Here is a 14363-nt window from a genome sequence, read left to right on the forward strand (position 1 = left end):
GATTTGAATGTACTTTTGACTTACATTTATTATGATGTTTTCTGAAACTTCACAATTATTTTACTGATGTGGCCAATCTAAGTTATTATATTTTTTTACTGTCACTCTGAGAGATAAGTGAAACAAAAATAAAGCTATAAGTGGGAATCATGCTTAGGGATGTTTTTGTTGCTAGTTTCAACGTTGCAAATTGAGACAGACACTGAAAAAAGGAACATGTGATTCAGTTCAATATTACATTTTCTTGAAATTATAATCAGTCTCAGTTTCCGAGATGACTGACTGTATGAAGATGGACCAGCCAATAATGGGAAACAGCTTTTCTTTTTTCATTGCTGTAGCATATGGTAGAAACTGTCTTTTTTGTTTCGTGCTGTTGAGAATGCTAATTTATCACTCCAAATAGGATCCAAAAATGATTAAAGGAGGTGTGAGCACTTCAGTTTTTTAATAGGAGAGACATGAGTTTATAGGGGAAAGGCAAAGTCAGAAACATCAAAATGTAATTTTTAGATGGTCTTCAGTTAAATCCCAAACTTCATCTAGATTTTTCCTCTGACCTTCTTCAGAGGTCCTGGCAACATGAAGAGTTGGTTCAAGTGATTGTATTAGGATTAGCAATGTATCAGTATGACTCTCAGGAGTAAGTGGAATTGCCCTTCTGCTGTAAAATGTCTGGCAAAGATGAAAGGCTTCTTCCATGTACACCACTGAAAGAGTTATGCTTGATCTAGGGCCACAAGTCTTTCCATGTTTCTTTTGCAGACAAATAAAATCTATTAGGAGAAATGTTGGTTACTTGAAGTCAATGGAAGCTTAAATTCAGTATTAAATCACACTGCAATATATTGGCATTTTCATACTTTGTTTCTTATTCTGAGATTCCAAGTGCTTTGCTGTTCACTTTTCCTTCCCTGCAGCAAAGAGAAATAAAAAAAAAAAAAAAGAAAAAAGGAAAAAACCCATTAATATAGGAATAATCCTGTTATTCTTGAATTCTGTGACATTGTTTTCAGTCCTTATTTTTCAGAACTCTTTGTTTTTCCATTTTCCCTTCTGTTTTCCTCATTATGTGCATATGAATGGAACATATATCCTTTTTTGACTATTATTACTTGAGTTTCTCTGAAGCTGATACAATATCTTCTGATCATCTTGTGTTTTGTTTCATATATTGCATTAATGCACATTCTTTTTCTACTTCTGTATTTTATTAAACTTCTCATTTGTGACATTGATTCCTTAATATTTAAAGTATTTTCCTACATGAAAATTCTTCCCTTTGAATTTCAGGTTTAAACCTGTATTTTTTCATACTACCAAAGACAGAAACAAAATTCCCATTGTTCTCACAGTGTCATATTTGGCTTTATATTTCCCTAACTCTTATTTCTCTCCAAGCCTTTCTTTGGCTTCATTCTTTAAGTTATAGGTGTAACCATCTTGATGGACAGTGTTTCTCATTTTAAAACATTAGCCTACCTGATGATATTCCCTGAACAAGTCTGGTACTTTTATTTGTGAATTGAGTCCTTCCAGTCACGTTCAATTCAGTTGATCTGTAAGCGCTGACATCTAATTTTCTCTGTCTTCAGAGTCTATCATATTTCCTCTGTTTTGTTGTGTAAAATGAGTGTGAGGGAAGAGAGGGGATAGGATAATACAAAAGAGACAGGATTCCTCCAAGTTACCCAGAGCCAACACCAGATCACATTTCTAACCAAACAGTAGCTGAAGCCATACCAGAAAAAGTTGTAGTTTCTAACATCACGTGGTACCTTGGGATTAAGGCATTAGTGAGAGTGTTCTCCCTGCTACCACAAATATATTCTCTCTCTTTCTCTCTGAGAATTTTCTGGGGCTGAGGGACATGTAGGGAAGGGGGGATTGAAAAGTGCTTTTCTGGGTTGCCTTTCGTTATCTATAAATATTTCTTCTAAATCCCCAATAAAATTATATCAGTATGAGTTCCATTTAATGGAATTCAATTTAGGTAAAGTGAGAAGTCTTGAAGTTTCTGTACTGTATAAAGCTGTGTTATATATGAGGGAAGCTGTATTTTTGGCTATCACAATGAAGGCCAGCTGGTCTGTTTAAACACATACCAGAATAATGAGATGGTCCAAAGTGGCCTCAGCTCCAATGACAAAGCTCTGCCAAGCATGTTGAATGCTATTGCTGCCTATAGCATCAATATCTTCCTGTTTAAGATTAGAGACATTTCCTGTTGGTTAATTTGGTTTGGGTGCAAGAAAATGTCTGTATGTTCCTTTCCTACCAGTGTATGTTGTTCCTCAGCAAAAAACAAGAGGAAGTGGCATATGTCTGCAACTTTCCTGTGAAAGAATACTTTGTAACATCTGAAAAATGAGATTAGTCATGTGAACAGTTTTCTGAATAGCATTATTTTGAAGGAAAAGTGTCAATATAGACTAAACTAGTAGTGGTTATGCAGAAATGTGTGAAATCTCTGTTTAATCCTGAGTTGGAAGAAAATGAAAGACAAACCAAGAAAGTATCTGTAAAACAGAATGTAGAAGCCTCCAAGAAAAAAAAAATCAAGACAACTTCAAGTGCTTTCTATTCACAACCATGTTATGAATACGGCATGTGAAAAATTATTCTTTTGCAAATGGCCATGACCTTGATGAATAATTTGATTTCTAGAAAATGGGTTTGTTTTTTAATTTAAAAGGAAAGAAAAAAATACTTCTGGGCAAAATACACTTTTCAGAAATGTAGCAAATTTTGTGGTAAAAGTACTTTTTCCAAGGGATTTCTGTATCTTTTATCCACTGAAACTATTGCTCCCATGAAAAACATAACCCTTCCTATTCATCTCTCCAGACATTTTTTAGTAAGATTTACCCTCCCTCCTTCCCCACATTTCACTTTTGCAAAAACTGAAAGCTACTTTAAATGTCTCAAGTAATTGTTTCAGTGGTGACAGAAACATATTGTTAATGTTGCAAACTGAGCTGTTGAACAATCAGCAACAGTAAATTTTAGGTAGCTATTTTTTTAATTCCTGCTGTGTGTCACACTTTATGCTAAATGCCTAATCGGGAAAGATGTTCTAAAGGTTTTTCATAAATAAAGAGTGTCGATTTTGGATTTAGAGAGAAACTTCATGCTCAAGAGCCCTCTTCTCCTTTTAATTTATTCAAAACTTCCACTTCCTTGTTTTCCCCAATTCCACCATTCCTGTGGAATGTAAGTAAAATAGGTACTAGGCTCTCCTTTCTCTTATACTGTTCTTAGAGGGCTAAGTAATTTTACAAGTTTCAAGTACCTTAAAAATGCACTGAAGGGTAGAATATGCTCAAAATAGTATCCTTTTTTGTGGATGTAAGAAATTACTTGGAGAGTTTGTCATGCTATCGTTTATTTTGTGAGCTCTATAAATGCAATACATTAAGACAAGTTTTTACCTCTGTATTCAAATATTTCTGATATTATGGCATTTATTTTTATCTTACTAGGAGCAATCTTATTACTATATAATAAGATTTACCAGGAGCAGTGAACTGTTTTATTAGTATTATTGGTTTATTATGTTAACATTTTAGGCCAAGTTCACTGAGTTTTATAATAAAATACTGTTGAAAGAAATCTCTTAGAAAGGCAAAACCAATAGTTATTTTGTTACAGAAAAAAATATTGTAGTATACTCAGCCTTGATAGAAATGCAATATATTTTCTAAGAAACCAAACAAATTTTAAAACAGAAAATTTAAAGTACTCCCAAATGTGATTATAGTTATGTCAGAAAAGCTTCCAATAATTTACTTTTTTTTTCATTCAATAAAATGAAGTAATAAGCAATGAATTTATTTTTCTGATAGACACAAGTTACACCATGAAAATTAAATGCTATCTTAAATGATACTTGAAGGTAAAATTGGCAGTGTGAATACATGTGTGAGTACCACTTCCCTTACATGTTAGAATGGCTTTGATAGAAAAATAATTGGCTTAACATGGTGGGATTCCATTTTTAAAGCATTTTACTTTCTCAGTGTTGGTGATACTGTTCAAAGTCATGCAGTGTTTTATTTTAAGCCTCATCTTTGCAAATTAAACTCTACTTCCTCCTCATATATCATCTTCAGTTATACAGCTCTTGAAAGCTACATCAGTCCTTTAGCTACCACCTGGAATTTAGTAAATAAATTTTATTTATGTTTACAAGATAGCATGGTACCAACTGGTTTGATTTGAGATACAAGAAGTAAATAAAAGGTAAAAAGACAGTAATTTTTTTTCATCATGCCAGTGCTTTCACAGGTCAGAGACTAAAACTACAGAGGAACTCTTTTCTAAACTCTGTTATTTTTCAGGGTAGAAGTGTTCTATAAGCAGATATCCTGCTATTGCATGTGCTATCTTGGCTTGTATTTCCATAGAAGGCTTTATAATTGCACGTTGGCCTTTGATTCTTTCAAGGTAACCTCTTTCAACTACACACATTTGAGAGGTACTTAGACCCATAATTTTTGAGCAAGCTTACTTGTCATAATTTTTAGCCAATACCTTTACTTATTACCACATAACTTTGAAGTTTACTCTGTTCTGAATATGGACATGAATGTGCATAGTACGTGGGTATATGCAATTGCCCGTGTTTTGAGAAGTTGGATAATTTTATTTGACTATGCTATTAACTTTTAAGTGAATTCTGAAAACCACAAAGTAATATTTTTTCTCAAAATATTCCTGTTTGTTAAGTTTTCCTTATTTTTCTTTTTGTACTAATTCAGACTGACAGAGGCATATCTTAGATCAAATATAGAAGAATCCTTATAATTACATTGAAACCACATTTCTAAATAATAAAAATAGAAGGATGAGCAGATATTGTAGTCAGTATTTCATATGCTTTCTGAGTGCTTAAGATCTTGCAGTTCCAGCTGTAATAGAATTTAGGAAACTTACATGCAGGATGTCCAAATAATTAGCCACTTAAAAAGGAACCCACAAATAATAGCCTTAGGCTATCAAAAAGTCTTCAAAAGCAGGAAAAAAAAAAAAGAAAAAGAGGGCAAGCAAGCTGTTGGTGCTTCTAAAACTTTTAATTCAGTGACTCCTACATACTCCTTCGATTATAACATTTAAAATTACTGACTGCTACATCCATAGAAGACCTTGACCCTTTAAACACTTTGGCATATGCTTAAATTTAATACCATGTGCAAATTGCAGTGAAATGACTATGATTTACAATCTTGAGGATTGTATTGATGTGGTTGTCTTTCCCCTAGAAGAAATAAAGCAAAATATATTTTTTATCTCCAGAAAGCAAATAAAGTAACTATAAAATAAAAGTAAGGACAGGAATATTGACTGTGCTTATAAAAGTAGTGAAGAAATAAAATTATTAAAAAGATACAAAAAGAAAACCTGTAAGGATAAAATAAAATATTTGAAAGTCTGTAAAATAAAATGTATGTAAAATATAAATTAGAAATTAATGCAGACAAAACTGTCAGAATTTAGGTATGCCTTGGAGGATAAGTCCAGGACAAAGCTAATGGTCAGATGACAGTCAGCAAAGAGTTTCAGGGGAAAGTTCTCAAGTTTGGCCTTGATGAACTTGGACTGACAGTAGAATTGGCATAAAGCTATGTCATGAAATTAAACCAAAATTTTAATGAGGCAGTATTATAAGCTCAATCAGTGTGGTAAAAAATATGATCCTAGGGTTGTACAGAATTGCCATTTAGGTTTCTGTGACAACAGCAATTATTTGATATTGTGTTACATTAACACATAAATGCAAACAACACATAAAAATAATAGATACCATAAGTTTCACATTCCTATTATGGGCACTCTTTTAAATACTTTCTGATCTGTTCATATCAGGGTGCATTTAGGAATTTTCTTTAACTTTTATAATTTTAAGTTAGGACAACATATTTATTGTTTGGAACAATATTTTATTTGCAGGATCTGAAACTGAGAAACTATAGGCAGACCTACATTCTTTCAAACAACAGGCTCTGTCTCCATTCGGTGGCTAAACCCTCACTATAATAGCATTAACACATTGTATATGTATTTCTTGCAAAATGCAAGCCTGTTATTTCTGAAAAAATAACACTGCTCTTACAGTTACTTTTTTTTCCCCTACTAGTAAAGTAATGGACTTAGTCTTCTGCATTTTCTTTTGAGATTTTTCAAGGGACAACTAAGTAATTTATCCAAGTCTTTTACCAGTTTTTGCTTTTAGCTGATTCATCTGTGAAGTGGTACAAGAAATGCCTGCTTTAGAGGACTATGCAATCAGAAGCAGCTATACTGATTTATACCAGCTGAAGATATGAACTTTTCCATTTTTTAGGGTTCTGAAGGTAGTTCGAGATCACTGGATGAAAGCACTGGAGGATTTTAGGGAAAGAGCAAATAATTTATGTTACTAAGCTATTCCAATCTGCAATTTTAGAACAGCATGGATTATTTTTCTCAGTTACATAAATTATTGTTCTGGGCTGGTATTCCTGCTCATTTCCTTTTTAAATTACCAACACAGCAAAAGAATTGTAACTATTTGCATAAGTTTAACTCTCTTTGGAAATTTCCAGCTCTGTGTGATGGTACTTGGAGAGTCATTTCTAGGTTGGTTATTTCTCTGCAATCTCTTCTGGGAGAACAAATGTTTGGGAGCATCCTAACCATGTGCTTTAGATGTACAAAAATAGAATGGAAGAATAAAAGGAACAGAGTCCCTTGGTAGAATCTCTTTAATGTCTTGCATCTGATGTTCAGATTGGTGGGGAAATTCACATGCCTGATGTTTTCTGTAGAACTACACCCAACTGGAAGCCATCCCTTGGCAACTCTGCAGATAGCAGCATACCCAAATGGAACATATAAATTCTTTGGGAAAATCTTCTTAGCGGGACTAAAAGAAATCTTTTCAGCTTCCCAGACACATGCTCTGTTCCCAGTACTTTCAGACTGAGAGGAGTATCTACACTGCCTTGGGCTGGAGGACACAGTTTCATTGTAACTGCAAGGTTTACCATGGATAAATAACTCCTGTGATTCAACTGATCGAGCTCTGGGGTTTTGACATGTTTATTAGTGAAAATGGATGAGAAAAGAAAGAGTCAGCCAGGCAAGATGGCCCTGTATCTCTGCTGTCATCATTAGGTGAATATGCTATACCAAATATTTATGCTTCTGTTTGATTCAAGATCACAGAAATTAAATATCTCTTTTAAGGTATTTTATTTATTTTGGAGAAGGGAGTGAAGGAGAATGTGAGTCACAGTGGAAGAATAAAACTAATTTCTCTTCTGCAAAAAGCTGCTCATTTTGTTGGAGAAGGATCCTGATACTACTTTTGATTTCCTGATAACCTCTACAGCCTGACTGGCTTCAAACAGGAAGTGATGGGCTGGAAGTCCCCAGTCTGTACCTGTCTGGTGATCTATGACCAGCAGCCAAATCATATTTTTTGCTCCTGCTATGCATAAGATAATAACTGTTCCTACCTTGATCTGAGTGCAGACTGCTGGTCCACCTTTGCAAAGGATTTCTGGTGAGCAGTTTTGACCCTTTGCACTGTAACAACTCTTGCTAGCTGCAGTCTGACTTCTGAGCATGAGGGAGCTGGGAAGGCTAACATGAATACATATTAATGTGTGACTGACATTAGTTGTATGCTTAAAAACCCCCAACAAAACAAAACAAAAAAGGCATATTTTCTGTTCATGTTCAGATCCAGAGGGTTCTGTTCTTAGATAACTGAGAAGGGAAGTGCCATGGTTATGGGAGCTCCTGAGAACGGAAGTGCCATGGTTATGGGAGCTCCTGAGAAGGTAGTTGGTGGATGATTTCTTTTTCTTAAACCTTACTGTGCCCTCCAGAGTATAGATGGTACAAGATACAGTGTCTGATGATTGTCTGCTCCCAAGTGGTAGTGAAGGGTCAGGAGCTGTCCCTGCCCATCCAATCATCCTAAGGTGGGAGAAACTGCTTATGAGGAGGAAGTGATCGTTATTTTGCTTTGTGTAGACTTTCTTTGCAACTGCCAACCTCAAAATGTTTATTATCCCTGCCTATGGCAGGGGAGCTGGACTAGGTGATCTTTAAAGGTCCTTCCAACCCAAACTATTCTATGGTTCTATGATTCTGTGATTTTTCTAAAGACAGATATTCAGGGATAATTAAGGTGCTGAAGCCTGAGAGGTGGCCAATGACAAAAGCTTATATTTATATTTAAAATGTGTGTGTATATAATTCTTTATAGAACTTCATAAGATAGGAAAGTATCTGTAATTTTTGTGTAGGAAATTACTTGTCTGTTTTGTGTCACAAAGGAGTTACTGCAAAGGCAGACAAACATTAGAGTTGTCCTGCCTACATAAACTACAAACCAGAATGCTATGATGTTTTCTAGACATTAAACGGCTCTTTTCTGAGCAGTGATCTCATAGCATTTATTCAAAAAAGGAACCTAAATGCTGGTACGTTAATGTAGAAGATCAGATTAAAGATTTAGGAACCAAAGGTCTATGTGGTCTTCTCTGAGAGACTTGTGGCTGTCATCTTTTTGAAAGACCAAGTAGTAGTCTTGGCTGCTGTAGCAAGGATCATGGACACCCCAAAATGTTTAAGAGAAGAATCAAGCTTGCCATCCTAGTAAACAGATTGTGTTTTCCTTAATATCTTTCTAAAAGAAAAAGTTCTTAGAGTTTCCGTTCAGTATTAAATTAAGAACAGTATAAGACGAATGAGGTCTGACATTCCAATTCCCTTAATATTATAGAGGATGAAACAGTAATGAGCAACATAGGGCATATAGGTTAGCTCTTCTGGTACATTGCATGCAGAGTGGCATCAGCTACATACTTCTGTCTTAGTTCGTGAGACAATATTGTAGCAGAAGTAGGATGCTATTCTGCTGGTGAAATGTAAGAGGCACTATGTACATTTTTAAAAGAAAAAAATCTTTCTTTTGGAAAAACCCTCTTAGCTGTTACTTTTGTGATGTGAATTCAGGTAATGCCAAAAGCAGCAGCAGAACAGTGAATTCTAAATACCACCTTCAGTTATTAGCCTTATAGGCTTCTCCTTTCTTTAGCTCAGATTCCTATATATCATTTCTGTGGAGATCTATGAATCTGCTACTATTTCCTATTCAGTACTATTAAAGATGGTGTTAATAGCTATTTCTGGTGCTTTGTGTTGAAAGACCTTTCTTTCAATATTTAATAATTTTCCTAATGCTACTCAATATGGCTAGCAGTTTTAATGCCAGACATATTTATTTGACAAAAATTTTATATAAACTGTCTCTAAACAATTTCTGCTGCTTCTGTGAATGAGATTAAGGGTCAAATGCATTGTTTTGCCCAAGTTATTAAGAAATGTGCTGACATCTTTATGCGTTTGAGGAAGATCTTGAAATGTGGTAGAAGTGTGGTAGATTTTCCCAATGTTCCAAATTATAAGACTCTCAAAAACTTATTTGTGTGTTAGCCTGGTTATGTTTGTTACTGCTTAGTAATTTGAGTTTCTTGAGCTTCTGTCTGCACTGAACACACTCCATCCTCTGACTCCTGGGCATAGTCTATGCTGTATTCTGTGGTGCTGCCACTTTGTTTGACATGAAGAAATAAAAAACAGACGCTGACTTGAAGTTAAGGAAATGTGAGTGGAGAGGAGGAGAGCAAAAGCTCGAGTGGCTGCAGATAAGGAGGATTCTTCATTGAATCCCTCCTTCTTTCAGTGTATAACATACATGGTGCTATGGGGACAGATGAAGTTTGCATATCAGCCACAGTCCTCATCAGTAATCAGGATCCATGCCACATGTGTTGCAGACGTGGGGAAGTTTGGAAAGTATGTATGGCTTCAGATAATGAACATATAATTAGAATATCAAGAAGGTATGTACTTAAGATGTCATTGCATAGATCTTTACTCCTGATATTGTTCCCTAACTTTGTGGAGAACAGCCCGCAGGAATGTTCAGTCACTGTGGTGTCTATTGTAAGTATTAATATGTGTACTTTGTGTGTTACATAGTTGGACATCATGGAACAGTAGAAAAAAAAAACCTAGAAGAGAAGTAATTGTCCTCTTGCTTCAAAGCCATGTCAGCTTGAACTTGAAGCAAGCTTGATGGATATTTGCTTTACCTATTATAAAAAACTCCAAGAAGTGGAGAGTCTTCAATTTTCTTAAACATTTTATTTACATTACTATCTGTTCTTACTATTAAAAGGCTCCTTCCAGTGTCTGAACTGCAGCTTTTCTGCTGCAACTGCTTCAGGTCCTATCCACAGTGTAAATGCAGAACAGGTTATTTCTTTCCTCTTGCAACAACCATTTACAACTTACTGACTTTATCTTGTTTTACTCTCATTTTATGCAAATCAAATAATTATGATTCTATTATTTATCCAGTTATGTTATGGGTTTTTGAGGTTTGTTTTCATTTCTTTTGATCTATCCAGTTGATCTAGGTTCTTCTTCCAGTGCTGAATACTGGAATGCATATTTCAGCAGAGGCCTACTAATGACATGTAAAAAAAAGGAATATTTAAAAAATTGTATCACTTTGCCTACAGATATTTGTGGTGCAATTTCAGCAAAATCACACATAAAATTGAAACTGCTTCCATCTTTTTTTCTAATGTAAAACTATATTAAAATGCTTTACACCCTGACAAAGACTTTTTCCCTAGTCTGAATTTTCCTTTTTTTTCCGACTAGCAAGTAAAAGGAACATTTTCCTAATATTAAAATTACCTTTGAGGAAAACAAAACAAAATAAAGTTTATAACATGCAGATCAAAAACTAAACTAAAGTAAAACCCTGAGAACTGTTGACATAATCTTAATGTGCTTTTTTTCCCAAAGAAAACCTAAACATTTCAATAAAAATGTGATCTCTCTGGCCTAAGTTGATTATAAAATGAATTAATAAGCATTTATCTTCTCCTTCAGTACATCTGTCAAACTTTGAGATTGGAGAAGGGCAAAACCAGGGTGATAAAATATCTCCACATAACTTCGTCAATGAAGGGGTTAAAAAAGTGGATTCTTTGTGACTGTGAGGAGCTGAAATATCTTCCTGGCACCAGCAGGGGTTGCTGTCACTAGTTTGTGGTTGTCACATTCCTGCTATGCTTGACCTTGGAAAGACTTGACAACATAGTCTGGATTTGATTAAGGGAATTTCATGTTTTTCCTTTGCTAGAGTCACCCCCCACCTCGACAAACATTTAAAAATGTTAAGAAGTAAAAAAAAAAAAAAAAAAAAAAAAAGTTTGGAAAGCAAACATTTTCCCAAAAGAAATTTATAGTTCAAATTTACACCAAGTTCGCACTAACTGGAGCAGTCCGGGTTTCCACTCAGGCTTTGAGAGCTCTCTGTAAGCCATTAGTCACTTCCCTGGAAGAGGCAGCTTTTTATAGGCAGCAGGATAAAGCAGACACAGATGTGTAAGTAATATTAGAGGCTTTCACATGTACCTGCATTTTTTTCCTCAGTCATAGAAGAAAAAAATAAAAAAGAGTGACTATAGAAAGAAATTAATTGAAACCTTGGACTTAGTTTTGAGCAACTACCATGCAGACTGGTTTTATTGAAATAAGTTGTGCTGTGGGGTTTTTTTTGTGATTGTGACAATTTATATGATGAAGATAGGTGTTCTTTTGATTTTAACATGTTGGGGTTTTTTCACTCTACAGGACTGTGATTATGCCAGCTGCCAACGAGTTTGATCCAGAGATTGTCCTGGTCTCAGCAGGATTTGATGCTGTGGAAGGCCATGACCCTCCACTGGGCGGGTACAAAGTCACAGCTAAATGTAGGTATCATCATGGGCACAGGGTTCTGAGTTGGTATTTTTTCTAGTTATGAACTTTATTATGCATCCTGTTTGCATCCATGTTTCTATTTTGTGAGATGACAGCTGTGTCATGGAGAGCAAGGATTGTCCATCAGTTAATACCCCAAGATGCCCATGGAAGCTGCAGCATTTGCCCCACTCACGGACAGGGTTGAAATGAAAATGTTAGCGTTTCTGACTCACTCCTTTCTGTTCCCCTTGGCATTTTTGTCTTGACTTTTTAAAGTATTACTTTTCTGGCATTCAAATAACATTTTAGAGGTTTCATGCTTTTCAATAGGCCCCATTTTCTAAAGACTGGGGTAAGTTATTTCTCTTTAAATATATATTGGAGATTTTAGATTTTGGAACCATAAATCTGATGTCATATTGGTCTTTAGTTATTGTAATCTTTTCAGCTCCATGGCATTGAATCTGACTTACAGCAGTGTTTAAGAAGGCCAAAGTTTTCTAAAAGATTACTCTGTTGGGTCTTAGTATTTGTATGTTCATTTTAGTCTTCCAAAATGCGTGTGTGTGGCAGCGATTTCACACTTTCTGAAAGACAAGTCTGTCTGACATCTCATATGTAGGACCAAAATCACTAGTTCTTACAGGATGTTGTGGCCAAACTGATTCTGAGCCTGGTATGTTAAGCAAGGCTGGGTGATGTAGCAACACTCTGTACAGTGTAATGTGCTGTAACATCACTATATAGCAATTGCTTTCCATGGGACAACACAAAATGTTTTCCCAAGAAGAGAGCAGTGCAATGGTCTACCCAAAGACACTTGCACAGGTGCTAATGTGCAAGTGTGTTGAGGGAATATCCCTGTGGCTGCAAGTAAGATGTATTGAGTTTTAGTAGAGCTTTTCAGCTGAGTGCGGTGGTTACACTAGAGAGTAAAGAAACAAAACAGACTGTGTGCATGTTTGATATAATTTCTATGTGTATTATGATTTTTAGTAAAACATAGGGCATGAAGAGGTAAAAAGTTTGCTCACTATTTTTTTCCGTGTGTGGTTCTTGGTTATAGGCACCATTCCATGAGCTTCTGTGGTAGGGAGATCTTTCAACAGGTACAGAATAGATATTTTGTTGACTACCATTGTGTAGCTCTCTGTATTTAACATTTGAGAAAGCCTTCTAAGTGTCCCTTAAGGATGCATGATGAACCAGTAAGATGCTTTAGCATACGTAATATGCTGGCATAGCAGCTTCAACAACTGTAGTAGAAAATGCAGCAAAGAAAAACTGTTTGATATTGAAATTGCTGTTAATTTTTATTAATGAGTTAATTAATTAACTCTTTGTAACTTTTTTTAGAAGCTGAAATCATAATAACTTTTTAAATATAAGAAGCTGCACATCTGCTGCTATGCATGTGTCTGTAAGCAAAAAAGGTGATTTACAGTAGGTGGCTCTTGTTTAAATTAAAGGAAAAGCCAAGATAGACCCAGATAATGATTGTGCACCTGAGGGATGAATAAAGCCTTTTGTACAGAGCCAAAGGAATTTATTCTTTCCCCAAAACAAAATTCTCCACATTCCACCATACCATTTTAGAACATAACATTCTATATGCGGTATGTAGAAAAATGAATAGTCTATTAAAAAAAAAATAAGGTCCAAACAGAAATTTTTGTATTAAAGGCTAAAAGTAGTTATTCATGCAAATTTTTAAAATAAATGGTTTTTAATATTTAGAATTTATGCCCCATAAAAGTAATTTGCAAAGTAAACTTTAACCCATAAATATTCTTTCTTTGTGAATCTTGAACACTTTGTGTACCCTTAATACATTGGATTTTCTAATTTCTATGACTTAATACAAACTTTACACTTATAAATTGGGGAGAGATTGACATCAAGGGAGAGAAGATGGGCCCTTGGTTACTAACATTGCTGTTAATGTGAGCTAGGAAGCCTCTAGATGCCCGATAATGAAGTATTTATGTCTTTCCTTTAGAGTACAACCAAAAATTAAAAAAAATCAAATTAAGATGTATTAAACAATCAGCCTTCCCAATTAAAAACTGTAGGATGAAGATGACAGATTGGACTAAGTACAGCATTGCAGCAAACATATAGCAGGTGATTAGATACAGAAAAAGATGTTTTATTAAATCTGCATAGCTTGAGAAATATTTTATCTGCTTTAACCCAGAATTTAATTTTCTTGCTGTATTGACATACAAACTTATTTTCTGAGCAGTTGCCACATCTGATTAGTAAGCAAACATATCAGCAACAAAATAATCATATGTTTTTGCAGCTAATTTTAAATCCATGGATCTGATGTGAATGTCAATTTTTCTCACACTGAGGTGACTCTCAACTCATCTAGAAAGCTGCAGGGTGGAATCTGGCCAGCTGAGATCAGTGATGATAGCAGAGCTTGGAGATATTTCACTTGCTTAAATTATGTATAGTCATATTAAGTAATGAAGTAACTAAAGGTCTTTTTTCCATTGGGAGAAAAAGAGATAGTGTTTAAAAAATATTAGAATGGA

At 35.0% G+C, this 14363-nt stretch overlaps 1 protein-coding gene across 1 annotated transcript in view; it reads left to right on the top strand.

The window, feature by feature from the left end:
* Positions 1–14363, top strand: part of HDAC9 (histone deacetylase 9) — a 452635-nt gene that overhangs the window by 378322 nt on the left and 59950 nt on the right. The window contains exon 24 of the mRNA XM_071560871.1: positions 11710–11828. Within this exon, the coding sequence (XP_071416972.1) occupies positions 11710–11828 (119 nt within the window). The remainder of the gene's footprint in view (positions 1–11709; positions 11829–14363) is intronic.

This window comes from Pithys albifrons, chromosome 7, assembly GCF_047495875.1.
Source record: "Pithys albifrons albifrons isolate INPA30051 chromosome 7, PitAlb_v1, whole genome shotgun sequence".
Classification (NCBI taxonomy): Eukaryota; Metazoa; Chordata; class Aves; order Passeriformes; family Thamnophilidae; genus Pithys; species Pithys albifrons.